The following is a 15736-nucleotide window of genomic DNA, read 5'->3' on the forward strand; positions in this document are numbered from 1 at the left end:
CAATCCTAAACTAACCAAACTTTCTTCTCTTTTGAACCTGAACTCGGATGAGGATGTGATCTCGGTAGGAATTCATGGAATGGGTGGCATTGGTAAGACGACAATAGCTAGGGTTTGTTACGAACGAATTCACGACAAATTCGAAGCTCATTGCTTCATCTCCAACATTCGAGAGAAATTTGAAACCTCTAGTCTTCCATATTTACAAAGTGAACTCCTTTCAAGAATGTTTTCAATTGAAAATAGCGACATAGGGGATGTTCATGAAGGTATTGCTATGATAAACCAAGCGGTTTTTCGAAAAAAGATTCTTCTTGTCCTAGATGATGTGAATTGTTCAGACCAAATCATGGGATTGATTCCAAACAAAGACTCTTTTAGAAATGGCAGCAGAATCATCATCACAACAAGAAATGCAGGTTTACTTTGAGACGAGTTCGAAGGGGAAAGAATGTTTGAATTGGAAGAACTTACCAACGAAGAATCCCTTCAACTCCTTAATTTGAGTGCATGTCCAAAACCAGATTGCTTAGAACACTCCAACAACATTGTCAAGATTTGAGTGTGTGGAAGTACATGATAGAAGAGAAGTGGGAATATTCATGACAAAGTTTTTAAGTATCTTAAAGTAAGTTATGATAGGTTGGATGAGTGGGAGAACGAGATATTTCTAGACGTTGCTTGCTTTTTCATGGGGAAGAGAAAAGAGATTGTAGAAGAGATTCTACATAATTGTGGTTTTCCATGCCAAAATAAGGGTTGATCGTCTCATTCAAAAATCTCTGTTAACTCTCTCTTGTGACAATAAATTGACGATGCATGATTTATTGCAAAGAATGGATCAAAAAATTGTTTGTCATAAACTTATTCAAGATCGACTATGGCGTCAGAAGGATATTAAAAGCATGGTAAGATATATTGTCAGTCTGTTTGGTGTGACTTTCTAAATTCTTAAAAACATTGAAAAATCATTAACTTGATTTGGTGTGATGTGAATTCAGGTTAAAGAAGCATCGGTCGAAAGCATATTATTCAAGTCGACAAAAATCGTTGTGGAGTTTTCAATTTCGTTCTCAAGAATGCACCAGCTAAGGCTGCTTAATTTTCAGAATGTGAGGCTGAAAAATGAATGTGATTATTGCATTCCAAGTGAGTTGAGATATTTGAAGTGGAAAGGATATTCCTTGGAGATTTTGGTATTGAATTCTGAAGAATATAAGCTTATTGTGCTTCACATGTGCCACAGCAATTTGAAGTAATTTTGGCATGGAGAAAAGGTAACAATCTCATACTATATGTGTACCCATAAATGTTGTTCTTGTGTTGAATTGATATCAATCTTTACTCTTTGACAGCATTTGGAGAAGCTGAAGTATATCAAACTCAATCATTCACAAAAGTTGTCCAAAACTCCAAACTTTGAAACTATTCCAAATCTCACAAGATTGGAGCTTGAAGGTTGCACAAATTTGGTCAACATTCATCCAACAATTTTCACCGCAAAAAAACTCACTTTTTTGAGTTTGAAAGATTGCATCAATCTCACCAATTTTCCAACCAAAATTAACATTGAGGCTCTTCAAGTTTTGATTCTATCCGGTGTTCAAAGCTGAAGAAGATTCCATAATTTTCAGGCAACACAAATATATTATTGGAACTCTATTTGGATGGCACCTCCATATTTTGCCTACCTTCCTCAGTAGCAAGCTTGGATCACCTAACAAGGTTGAGTTTAACCAACTGCAAAAATCTTTTCTACATTTCAAATGCCTTGGATAAGATGACATCTCTCAAAAGCTTAGATGTTTCGGGATGTTCAATCCTCGAAAATCGAAAACAAAAGTGGGGCGACGTTGAAACGGCAGAGCTTGACGTGAGAGTAATCGAACGAAGAAGAAGGGACTTCAGAAAAGAAATTTTCTATCGTTATACAAACCTCCAGTGGCATTTTAGGGATCCCATCCCTAGCTGGTTTAAACTCTCTTACAAACCTTTCTATAGCTTTTGAAGATAGCATTTACTAAAACATGCTATAAAAAAAGGCCGACACAAAATAAATAAAAAGAAAAGCTAGATATATTTTTTAAAATAGTGAGCTCTTTATTTACTCTCTCTCTTCTTCCCTTTCGTTTTGCCCTAATTTACAGGAGAGGCTAGATTTTTTTTTTTTCTCTCAATTTCCTCTCTTCCCCTTGTGCTCCATTTTGCCATAATCTACTGATTTAGAGTTATAACCCATGTATTTCATCTTTTTCTTCCTTTTGTATTCCATTTTTGTCCCGGATGACAACTTCGTCTTTGCTCTATCCTCATGCCAATGTCTGCTGATCTGGGCTAAATGAAAAAGCTCTTAATGTCAATGTCTGCTGATCTGGGCTAAATGAAAAAGCTCTTAATCTAGGTTAGCATTCACATGTGTGTTTAATCTATTGAGCATAGTTCAATATTTGTGCCCTGAAGGAGGAGTACATAATACCATACATTTTAAAACGAGAATGAGCAGAGTGGATTTGCATCCAGGTTTCTCATTTCTTAAACATTTGGATGGATACTTATTCCTTTTTGTTCGTTTCTCTATGTTTTGATGTTTGGTTCTCTCTGTTTTGGCCCCTTCATTTTCTCAATTAATTTGTATATTCAGTTTTGGAGACGATGCTTTTGATTTCTAGCATTTTGATTAATTTAAGAGATTTAGTTAAATTCAGAGGTGTAATTCTCACATTTTGTTGTTGTTTATTTTCCTGGTAGAATTTGTTTCACTCCTGGCACCAACTTGGGGAGCTAAGGCTCTGTTTCAACTTTGTGAGTTATACTTTAGTAGATCTTCCAATTTTGTGGGCATGGTTTTTCCTATGTTTGTTTCAATATATCAGCATATTATCCTTACTAATTGAAGTTCTAAAGCTATACTTTTGACAAATTTAAACACTTTGTTTCTCTTAATTGGTCTAATTTGTCATCTTTCTCGCTTTCATTTTCTGCTACTTGAGTGATGCTCTAATATTATGGTAGAATAAGAGGATGAACTGAAACTATTGAATGTACTATTTCCTCCGATCATTCTTACTGAACCATTTCATTTTAAAAGACCTCATTATTTAGTTATATCAATTATTTATTCATACCCCTAAATTTCAGGCATTTGGGGGCATTTGGGGAGCAATTTGTTTGTATGATTAGATTGATTAATTGGAGTTTAAATATGCTTAATCTAGACAAACACATTGAACTAAACTCGGAATGCATGCATGATTAAAGCGATAACACTGAGGAGTGGAAGCACATGGTGCCCCCTAGAAAGCGTGTTGTCGGTGATTAGTATCAAAATGAAACTACACCTATTCATGAGGCTACAAAGCCTTCTATTTCCTTTCTTCCTTTTCTCCTTCTCATAGTTGTTACACTCACTGTTCTAGTAAAAAGGCCGTTTGTGTAGGGGGATTATATATGCATTGTAACTTGCTACTGTGAAGGTGGAGACATGTAAGTGATGTTTATTTAAATTTTCCATCCTTTTGGAGTTTGCTTCATTTATGACCTTCAATGGTTGTTTATTTTTAGATTGAATAAAAAAAATATGCAACCTTTATAACAATGTCTTTCAATTTTCCCTCCAAAGAATTATAACTAGGTGAAGAACAAAAGTTAGAACATTTTGTGGAAGTTCAATATGGATTGAATCGATAAACTAGTTTTCCAGATGTAGTGAAGGGGACAAAGGGATGGGAAGAAAACTCAAGCATAATCCTATGCCGTGTTTTCTTTTGTTGAGCAGATCTGAATTGATAGAAAATGTCAGAGGAACATACTTTCTTGAGTAAGTAAGTTCGTAACCGTGATTATCTTTTTCTGATTGTCAATTTTTTTTTATCTCAGAAAGTTTGCAAATGGTTGGCATAGTTGTTGCTAGATGAGCTGTAGTTTATCTGCACTCCAATCAGGTGCTACAAAAAGATCTTAAGGTACCTATAATGTATTAACATACCCAACTTTGCACTTATAAGTCTCATTAATGGTTCTTGATTTTTTTTGTTTTTTCAAATTTTCTTCTATTCTAGTGTTCCAATATCTTTCTTGCAAAGAGCAATTATGTCCGGCTTGGTACGATGGCTTCCATTTTTTACCGGATGAAATTTCTTTACTAGTTATTTCTTCTAATATCTTAAATTTCTGCACAGGGGACTTTAAACTTGCAAAACTACTCAATACAGAAGACCTTACTTCATCATCATCGGTAAGGATGCAATTATTGTCTTGTCATAATTTCTCAGTAGAAATGATTTAAAGAAATTATGTGGGGATAATTTTCCTGATCTTCTTCTCCGCTTATGAGCAGGTTTCTTTTCCTTTTCTTTTTATGTTTCTCCTTTTACTCTTTGTTGATCATTATTGTTGTGTTGTTCTATAATTTAAAATGATGATGATACAAAAGAATGATAAATTACTTTTTATTTGTTTTAACATTAATTTCTAGACATGCATCCTTACTTTTTGTTTGTTCTCTAATTTAAAATCTGAGAAACAAAGATTTGAGTGTGTGGAAGTACATGATAGAAGATGATAGAAGAGCTTAAAGAAGGTGGGAATATTCATGACAAAGTTTTTAAGACATTCAAGTGTCTTAAAGTGAGTTATGATGGGTTGGATGAGTGGGAGAAGGAAAAGAAAAGAGCTTGTAGAAGAGATTCTACATGATTGTGGTTTCCATGCCAAAACAAGGGTTGATCGTTTCATTCAAAAATCTCTTTTAACTCTCTCTTGTGACAATAAAGTGAGGATGCATGATTTATTGCAAGAAATGGGTCGGAAAATTGTTCGCCATAATCCTATTCAAGATCGACTATGGCGTCAGAAGGAGATTAAAAGCATGGTAAGATATATTGTCGGTCTATTTGGAGTGACTTTCTAAATTCTTAAAAACATTGAAAAATCATTTACTTGATTTGGTATTATGTGAATTCAGGTTAGAGAATCATCGGTCGAAAGCATATTACTCAAGTCGACAAGAAACATTGTGGAGTTTCCAATTTCGTTCTCAAGAATGCATCAACTATGGCTGCTTAATTTTCAGAATGTGAGGCTGAAAAATGAGTTGGAATATTACATTCCAAGTGAGTTGAGATATTTGAAGTGGAAAGGATATCCCTCGGAGGTTTTGCTGTTCAATTCTGAAGAATATAAGCTTATTGTGCTTCACGTGTGCCACATCAATTTGAAGCAATTTTGGCATGGAGAAAAGGTATCAATCTCATACTATATGTGTATTCATAAATGTTGTTCTTGTGTTCAATTGATATCAATCTTTACTCTTCGACAGTATTTCGAGAAGCTGAAGTAAATCAAACTCAACATTCTAAGAAGTTGTCCAAAACTCCAAACTTCGAAACTATTCCAAATCTCACAAGATTAGAGCTTGTAGGTTAGAGCTTGTAGGTTGCACAAATTTGGTCAATATTCATCCAACAATTTTCAATGCAGAAAAGCTCACTTTTTTGAATTTGAAAGATTGCATCAATCTCACCAATCTTCCACTCCAAATTAACATCAAGGCTCTTGAAGTTTTGATTCTCTCTGGGTGTTCAAAGGTGGAGAAGATCCCAGAATTTTCCGTCAACAAAAATAGATTTCTGAAACTCAATTTGGATCGCACCTCCCTATCAAGGGTACCTTTATCAATAGCAAGCTTGGATCGTCTAGCATGGGTGATCATAAGCAAGTTCAAAAAGCTTATCGACATTTCAAATGACTTGGATAAGATGACATGTTTTTGACGTTCAAAGCTCGGAAATAGAAAAGGAAAGCAGGGCGACGTCGAAACGGTGGAGACAATATCTTTAGAAAGATTTGTTACAAGGCTAAATTTGATTGATTGCAAGCTTGTGGGACTAATTGATTGCAAGCTTGAGGAAGTCCCAGAAGGGATTGAAGGGACGTTGGAATATCTGAATTTGTTTCAGTTCCGATCTTAAAGGTGAATCTTCAGAACTGTTACTAATGGGCTGACAACAAATGGTTCCATATGGTTCCATAGGTAGACAAACACGACTCTCCAAAATGGTATGATATGGTCCAGTTTGAGCATAAGCTCTCATGGCTTTGTTTTGGGCTTCCCAAAATGCCTCATACCAATGGAGTTAGTATTCCTCGCTTATAAACCCATGATCATTCCCTAAATTAGCCGATGTGAGACTTTCATCATCCAACACCATAAATTGATCACTTCTTGGATGCACAAGATGTTCTTCGAAAAGCGACAATTCAGCATCCTAGTTCTTGGGAGCGAGATTCCAGATTGGTTTACGACCACAAAAATAGGATCTTCGATATGCGTCAAGTGGGACAATGACGCACCGAATGCGAACACGGGTTGATTTGCATGTCAGAATTTAGTGCAACTTATTTTAGTTTGAATTAGTTATAGAATATATGATATTCGTAATCTTCCCGAATATATTAGTTAGAAAATATATCTTAGATATCGTAATCAGTTGAATTTGAATAGTAGTATATTTTATTTTATTATCAGGATTTAGTTAGTTTATATTTTCTTGTTATATATTATTTAGTATCTTGTATCCTATTTAAAGGTTGAATATGAATGAAGGTTGAACATTGGATCCCAATTCTTTTTCTGATTCTTAAATCTCTATTCTTTCGTTGAGTAATAATATTTTCATATCCATGCACACTTTTGAGTGGTAGATATTGCGTCATTGCACTCTGTGTCGGTGAATCAGTACAGGTAAAGAAATTGAGTTTCATTTCTCATCCACATTTACAAAAAAGTGTCGAAATAAAAAAGTGTGGAGTTGGTTTGATAAATATGGAAGAAGAGAGTGAGGTCATGGAACAGTATGCTTTGTTGGGTTGACCGATGAGGATTTGACCGACGATCGGAATTATATTATGTCAAAACAAGTACAAGAGCCAAAGGAAAAACTTGAGGAGAGAGAGCTTTTTGGAACAAAGGAAATGTAATGATAGGAGTGAGATATGTTCATGAAATGTTAAGGTTAGGTTATGTACCGAAGTGCTATGAATATGAGAGATTGATAAAAGAATAGAGTTAAGTCATGGGTAGAAAGGGATAGGTGTGTGATAGATGGATAGAACGATAGCATTAGGATACGTTCATGTGATGATATGACTAAGGTACGTTTATGCAACGACATGACTGTGATAGGTATAAGAACGTTAAGACTATGATAAGTTAGGGAATGATATGACCACGAAGTATTTACGATATGATATGATATGATTATTATACGACATGTGAATGACATATATATATATATATTGTTGTTATATGATATGAAATATGTTAGGGTACGAGATATGTGATAAATTGACATGTTTATGAGATGATATATTGTGATGCAATATGTTATGGTATGATATGTATATGATGAAATGTTATGTTAAAAACATGGACCGTTATATTATGTCTCCTAAATTGTGTGTATACAGCATGATATGAATGACATGAAATCACGATAAATGGCATGAAATATAACCCCGTTAGAATTATATATGATATAAGAATTGAAGAATGAGAAACGATATGATATGATATGAATGATGAACGATATGTGAAATGATACAAAGAACGATATGATATGTACAAAACGCTAGTGGGGTTGTATTAAATGATAATGAAAATGGAAAATGTTGGGACTTCATGCATTATGTGAGCTCATGCATTGGAGGATACCCCTATTCCGTCACGAGGGTACGGATGCGTACATCCACTAGGCAGGCGAAATATCATTATGTTTTACATAATGCTGCCGTGACGGTTACTAATTTTAATGGGTGTCAGCAAAAGAAGAGCTATCAGAGCAGGCTCGTCCGACAAGAAAAGGGGTCCAGCGGTGTGCAAACTATCTGGTGAGCCCATACTCGTACGTATGGGCTGTGTGTAGAGTATATGGTACATATCCAAGCTGCCCATTAAGATAGTATGGTAGGAAAAATAGACTGATATGATAGGTCCTGTCATTCCATTCGCATGTTCTTGCATTTAACCCCAATAGTGGGGTCACTTACTGAGTATTTCTTAAAATACTTAAGTCACGTACTACCTCTATTTCAAGTTAAGGCAAGACATTCCTGTACGGCTAACGACGACATCACAACTCGAGACCATGACACATGCATAGGGTAATCGCATTTATTTTCTTAATCTTAGGCTAGAATAGGATGTTTTTAATTTAACGTTTATTTATTTTATTTAGTTTTTTTGTTGTGTCGTTTTAAAGGTGTTTTCAAAACACGTAAGTGCATGACTATGTTTTAAGCTAAGGGTTATGTTTTATGAAAGTTTAAATAGAGTATTTCCGCGTTCATGTTTATGATATTTATACAGTAGCGACCTTAAATTAAATAGAAATTTTCGGATCGTTACAAAAAGTACATTTTTTTTAAATGAATTTAACCCTTAGATTTATGAATAGAAGGTTTGATAGAAGTATTAAAACCTATGATTTTGAATAAATTATAATAGTCTCATGGAGACAAAAAAACAAAATCTTAATTCTTAGTGTATTTTTCTCATATTTTAGGTAGATGACATACTAATCTAAAATAAAAAATAAATAAAAAAAAATTAACTATCTAACCAATTCTATAAATGATTGATTTGAAATAACACGATAGATTTAAGGACAAATGTTAACTTCAGCTCCGACATCTTATATTTACAAAATTGTTGTCAAATATTTGATGCAAACAGATAATTTATCATTTTAATATGAAGTTAAAGAAAGATTATCATAAGAAACCTCAAATGTTGGAAGCACGTGGTTATTATTGTCTTTTGTAAGAGACAATTAATGCATAGAAGAGACTTAACATCTAATATACATTTAGTTAGAAAGTGGTATGATCATCCATTAGAAAACTAAAAGTTTTCTTAAAGTATCTATGACTAATGAGAAATTTTAATTTTATGTATGAAGATAAATATTTGATATTCACCTGATACACTAATTCTTATATAGATTTAGAGATTCGATACTTAAATTAATTTCTATATTTAAATTAATTTTACAAGTATCGTATATCAGGAAATGTTTTTTTTTTTTTTTATTACTTCGGAAGCAATAAAAGAACTCGTGTAAGTATAATAGTTTCTTTAAAATCTTAAAATGTTTAAGTTGTGATTTAGTCTATGACTCTTTAATATTAAGGAAAAGATCCGCGTACACGGAATCATATGGAGAGAGAACATTGTGATAGTGACTAAGATTGCTTGTAATGTCAATCTATGTATAAAAAGACTCTCTAGGCTTAAGTGTTGGAGGGTTACCTATAATATGTAGGATTATGAGGCATATTTATCTTCTCTAGTCTAGTGCAAGTAGGAGTAAAGTTGTGAGTTCTCAAGTTTAGAAATCTGCTCTTAAATATAGTTGTAGTGTTATTCAAAATTTCAACACGGTTTGATCCTGAGTTTTAAAAATTGAGTTTGATCTTGAACTTGTAAGAAAGAGTGATATAGTAGTTGAACCCTCATTCGTGGAAAGAGTAAAAAAAAAAATTATTTAAATTTTCAAGAGGTTCGTTAAGAGTGAAGTCGGTCGAGTTTGACCGAACCACTAGGTTCTTTAAGAGTGAAATAGGTCGAGTTTGACCGAATCACTATAAGGTCAAAAATGGCTTCAGAAGAGTCGAAAACTTAATGGTATAAAGTTTGTATACCAAGACGCCTAAGTTGAGAAGTCAAAGTCACTAAGCCGCCAAGTCGAGACGGAGAAAGCCGAGGAGCCAAACTCATCGAGCTGAGAAGTTGAGCTGACTGAGCCGCTAAGACACTGAGCTGAGTCGAGAAGAACCACGGTAGAAAGCAGGTTACATGCGGCGCTGAAGATGCGGGACAACACTCAAATCGAGGCCCGAGTCTCAGGTCGACACGCAGATTAGGCTTCCCTCCTGTGGTCTGGGCTATTTGGTTGTGGGTCGTACGCTTCTGGGTTGGGCCGAAGCGGGTCACAAGCATGGGTCGTGGATCCTTCTCCTTCACCCGAATCTCGTTGGCTTTCTTTCTCCCTCTCAGATCTGTTTTTTGGCAACCGTTTCTTCTCGCAATTTCTTCTACGAACGACGAAAGTGACACTTCCTTTGAACTGCTACAACCACTACACATTCATACGGTGCCTTAATGTATATTCGAAATTCTAACCTATTTCTAGGTTCCAAATGCTACAACCACTACCGGTTAGAATTCCATGCCACCTAACTATTGTCCTCATGTATAATTGTACCCTATTGTCCATGGTAAAGGTGGTTGTACCTGATAGAAAATGTGCTGACTTGGTCAACATGTCTACAATTACCCATATCCCTTACATGTCGTGGATAATCCTACTATAAAATCCATAACTATATTCTCCCATGTTTACTCTGTCATGCTTAAGGGTTGCATTATTCCAGCCATTCTTTATCTAGATGCCTTGACATACTTGCAAATAGGACACTTACTTACCAATTATGTTATGTCCTTCATGCTACACCACAAAAAATGTTCTTTCAAATCCTGATACATCTTATTGTCACCTGAATACATAACAAACGGGGAGTTATGTGCTTCGATTAATATCTCATTTTTTTAGCTCTTCCATCGTTGGCACGCATAATCGCCTTTAGCATAACAATCCACCATTAGATGATTTAGAGAAACTGTCGGTTGGTTTTGCTGTAAGTTGATCTAAAATATTGATTAATCTAGGATCTCCTTTTGGAGAATCAATGATCTGGTGTCAGAGACGCTAGCCCGACCAGTATGAGGCCCAGGAGGTGTACAAACCACCTTTTGGGACCATATTCGCACGTCTAGGTCGTGTGTAGAATAGTAAATACACATTCGATGACCTAGATTGGAAAGTTGCCTAAGAGAATACGGTTTTAAATGATAAGTCTCATTCATATTATATGTGTCCATTGTGTAATCTCAATAGTGGGGTCAATTACGGAGTATTTCTTGAAATACTCAAGTCATGTACTACTTTTATATTTCAGGTAAAAACAAGACACCCTTGTACGGTTGACGACGACAATGTATTAAAAACCATGAAACCTACCTAAGGGAGTTGTATTTATTTTTTGTTGACTTTAGGTAGTGTCGGTCATTGCGCTTTGAATACTTTTCTCGATTTTATTTTAATGTACTTTATCTTTTTTCTCCCCATAAATGAAACAAGGACAAGTAGGTAAGGGAAGGGAACGCTAGTTGAATTATGAAAGCCCCTTTAGAAACAAGTCTCACACACCACACATTTGGTTTGAAGGCTGAGCAGATCGGACCAAACCCATGATGCTTTCTTCTTCTTCTGGTTTAACTGGTAAATAGAAGTTTAATGTGTTCTCGAGCTTCAGAGGTGAAGACGCCCGTAGCGGCTTCCCAGACCATCAACCTAAGTTAATCTATGTGAGCCCATAACATCAGTTTCAAGTTTGAACTCTCTTGAAATGTTCTATATACTGCTATTTTCATATCTTATTTTCTATTATTACTGTTGTAGGAGATATATTATTACTGACAAAATTTAATGAGTTTCTTGCCATTTCGGTTTTTATTTTTAAATTATGTTCTCTAAATCTTTTCTCAATCTTCCCTATCTGTAATTATTTTCAGTAAATAGATTTTCACACATTTTCATTTTATTGGCCAATTTTAATGAATTGTTTGACTACAAATTTGGTAGAATGGTCAAATTCTAACTTATTTCTTATAACTTTAGCAAAAATTTAATTAATTAGATTGAGGAAAATGAGATCGGATTATTACTTGATCTTATAAAATATTGGATAAACCAAAGAAAATTTGATTCTAACTTAATTTCTTGTAAACTGACTACCAAGCAAAAAGAATTTGATTTACTGTAAAAACAGACCAAAATCTATCCTATGTGAATTCTCCTCCTTCGGTGTTCTTATCAATTTCAATATTTTCCCCAGTCCAATTTTTTCGTTGCTCTCCATTTACCCATTTTTGGAAATCAAGTACGATGTTGCTTGTCTTTCATACATGCCTCACAGGTGGCGTTTGGAGCTACAATGATGTTGCTTGTCTTTCATACATGCCTCACAGGTGGCGTTTGGAGCTACAATTTGCGACAGACCTTTCACCATGTGTTTGTGTTTCAAGGTGCACAAGCCTTTGTAGCTGAGATGACCATAACGATGGTGCCAAAGTGTTGACTGGTCCGTATTTGAAACTTAGAACCATCTTTCTTCATTTGTTGTGGTAGATGCTTCAGTACGCAAAATAAACAGTCGATTTGCGCTCATAATTGACTCTGCTATTTTTCCTTTTTGTGGATGATAAATGCTACATACACCATCTTTAAACAACACTCCTACTCATTTTTCTTGTAGTTGTCCAACACTCTAGAGATTATTTTTTAGTTCAGGTACCCAATACACATTACTAATAGTGCAACGAACACCATGCAAAGTTAATTTCACTGCACTCTTTCCCATAACTTTCATACTTGTATTATTTCCAAGTCCGATAATGTGGGAAAATGTCTTGTCTATGCTTGAAAACATACCTTCACTTACACACATGATTTTGAGCAACTAGAATCTAAGAATCAAGCATCACTCCTTTTTTCCTTTTTGCTTCATGTCTTTCCATATGAGCCATTAACAACATTTCATGCTCTGCATAATTCAATTCCTTGTTCATCTTTGGACATTTATATTGAAAATTACCAAAGTCATGGCACCTATAACATTCAACGGTTGCTTTGTTCAAAGCTGATCTTCCTCTTCCGCGTCCTCTGCCCCTGTAAGTTCCTCTTCCTCTATTACTTATTTTCGTTGGTCTTTCGACTTTTAGATCTTGCTCTTCTCCATTAATGTTGGATCTTCGAAATTTTTGTTCATGCACCACTAAAGAACTTTGTAATTCATCAATAGATATGCTATCACTATCTTTGGATTCTTCAATGGATATTACAACATAAGTAAATTTTTCAGTCAGGGTAAGCAGAATTTTTTCTACAATTTTCTTGTCTGGCATATCCTCTCCATTGCTTCTCATCTGGGAGATTATCATCACTCTTGCAAAATAATCTGTGAAGTAATACTTTCATCCTTCTTCATCCATAGGATCTCAAATTCTCCCTTAATGCATTAAGAGGAGATTTCTTCATTTTTTTTGGTGTCCACCAAATTTTCGCTTTACTGAATCCCAAACAATCTTGGTTGTGCGACAATCCAAGATTTTTTCAAAGACAGTACCATCAATTGCCTGGAAGAGGTAATTTTTCACTTGGTGATCTTTGAGTCTAGCATCATCAAAGTGGCCCTTTTGTGCCTCAGTTGGCATTATTCATTCCTCTGGTTCTGAGAAACCAATCTCCACCACACTCCATATACCCTTTGCTCTAAGTAAATTTCCTATAAGCTCACTCCAATGATCATCGTTCCTCTGGTTCTCAGAAACCAATCTCCACCACACTCCATAGACCCTTTGCTCTAAGCAAATTTCCCATCAGCTCACTCCAATGATCATAGTGACCATCGAAATGTGAGGAATCTTCACGAGGAATCTTCACTAAAGTTTTGTCTTCACTCATACTCTCTCTATTTGATCACTAAAAAATTGCGGATGTGATACCAATTGTTAGGTTTTGACATAACTAAGTCACAAACATAAACAATTAAATTTGAAGCGATGATATTATTGAATAGTTTTTATAGCTTTACAAATTTTACAAATAACCATAAATAGAAACTCCCCACAAATTTGAGAAACATATATTATAAAGTAAAATATTTAAACTAAATACCTAAAAATACTCTAGCTATTTTGACCTAATCAAATTATTCGACCATAAGGAGGATTACTCTAAACTTCTAGTTGATTTAGAGACCATGTCCTCCCTGTAATCCTCGTGTATCCCTCACCCAAGTCCATTTTAAATCCTGTTTTCTTAAATTTAAGGTATCTTGACAACCTCTAGTCCCTCTCCATATGCCTCTAACATTTTGATCATGATAGTAACACCTCATCCAAACTGTGGCTCAATACTTTTAAATCACCTCATAGTTTTCATACGTGCAGTTTTTTTTATTGAGTCTTAGCATTTGTTGTGGCATATTGGAGAGGATACTTNTTCAATTCGTATTAAGGCAGGAAAGTTTTCTACATCTCACTACTTACAAAACTCCCATTAAAGACAATTATGTCATTCACCAATCAATTTAAGTATACAATGATTTAAACTTTTATAATCTTAACTAAATTTTTTTTTTCCAAGTGGTAAGCCCAAATCACTTACTTTTTGTTTTTCTATACTGATACTTTAATTTCATATTTACATACTTTTGATACTACCACTTTTAATATCTATAGTATACTATAAGTTATTTATATCTATCAAGCTTCCTGAGTCATTTTTATTTCATATGAAACTACTTACTCTTTAGTATACGGTACCTTCCTGTTGAACACAACTCACTGTGGGAAACACTCGCACTCTTTATTAACACCAATCGAGAAGAGAATACAAGACACTCTGTAGAATACTTCTGCTTTTTATTGTTTTTGGATTTCTTGGATGAATAACCTAGGTAGGGTGGAGGGGTATTTATACTATAGCATACGCAATCTAGACCTAACAAATCTAAATCTAGACCTAACAAATCTGAATCTTTTTCCTAAAATATCTAGATCTCTTTCTCCATCTCGAGTATTTTTCCTAAATCTCTACTAAAATAAATATATGATGGGCTCGTACAATTATTGGGCTTGACTCTATTGGGCTAGTACAATTATTGGGCTTGACTCTATTGGGCTAGTGATGATATTTCAACACTTCCTTCCCATCTCTATGTTCATAACTCTGTGTAGTTGATCTATGTTCGAGACGTCTAACTAAAACATATGATCTTGCTTAGCAAAATCATTTTCACGCATACACTAACATTTAGTAGCTTTCTAAAATTATAGCTACTCATTCACAGTAACAACCTCAGTAAAGTAAATCATCATCAATACATCATTTACATTCACATTCCATGCAAGGTAAAACATAACCATTGAGGTAATTGTTGTATGAATTGCACGTTATGAAATGACATGTTAAAAGCATGGAGCGTTATGTTATGTTTTCTAAATTGTATGTATACAGCATGTTATGAATGACATGATATCACGACAAATGAAATGAAATGTAACCCCGTTAGGATTATGTATGATACGTAGACTGAAAATTAGAAATGACATGTTAAGCATGATAGATGATAGCGGGGTTATATTCACTAATGATAAAAGTAGAAATATTGGGGACCTCATGCATTATGTGTGCTCATGCATTTGGGGGATACCCCTATTCCATCACGAGGGTACGGACGCGTACATCCAATAGCAGGACAACGATCGTTATGTTTGCATAGCGCTGCCGTGACGGTGACTAGTTCTAACGGGTGTCCGGCCTAAGGAGCTTCCAGAGTATGCTCGCCGAATAAGGAAAGTGGCCCAACGGTGTGCGAACTGACTGGTGAGCCCATACTCGCATGTATGGGTTGTGTGTAGTGTATATGGTACACATCCAAATTTACTCGTTAGAACAGCACCGTAGGAAGACAGATTGAAAGATAGGTCCTATCATCTCATTTGCATGTGATTGTTGCATTTAACCCCAATAGTGTGGTCACTTACTGAGTATTTCTTTATATACTCAAGTCATGTGCTACTACATTTTTCAGGTTAAGGCAAGGCATTCCT

General features: G+C 35.0%; 1 protein-coding gene and 1 long non-coding RNA gene across 2 annotated transcripts in view; both read left to right on the top strand.

The window, feature by feature from the left end:
- The window catches only part of LOC111796792 (disease resistance-like protein CSA1), a 1172-nt gene extending 409 nt beyond the window's left edge, over positions 1-763 (top strand). The window contains exons 2-3 of the mRNA XM_023679550.1: positions 69-419; positions 630-763. Coding sequence (XP_023535318.1) covers positions 69-419; positions 630-763 — 485 coding nt within the window. The remainder of the gene's footprint in view (positions 1-68; positions 420-629) is intronic.
- A 10500-nt stretch (positions 764-11263) lies between these two features.
- Positions 11264-12370, top strand: LOC111796944. The gene is made up of 2 exons (XR_002815445.1): positions 11264-11425; positions 12037-12370. It is a non-coding gene; the product is annotated as an uncharacterized LOC111796944 (long non-coding RNA).
- The last annotated feature ends 3366 nt before the right edge of the window (positions 12371-15736 follow it).

The sequence above is a fragment of the Cucurbita pepo genome, chromosome LG06 (genome assembly GCF_002806865.2).
Source record: "Cucurbita pepo subsp. pepo cultivar mu-cu-16 chromosome LG06, ASM280686v2, whole genome shotgun sequence".
Taxonomy (NCBI): Eukaryota; Viridiplantae; Streptophyta; class Magnoliopsida; order Cucurbitales; family Cucurbitaceae; genus Cucurbita; species Cucurbita pepo.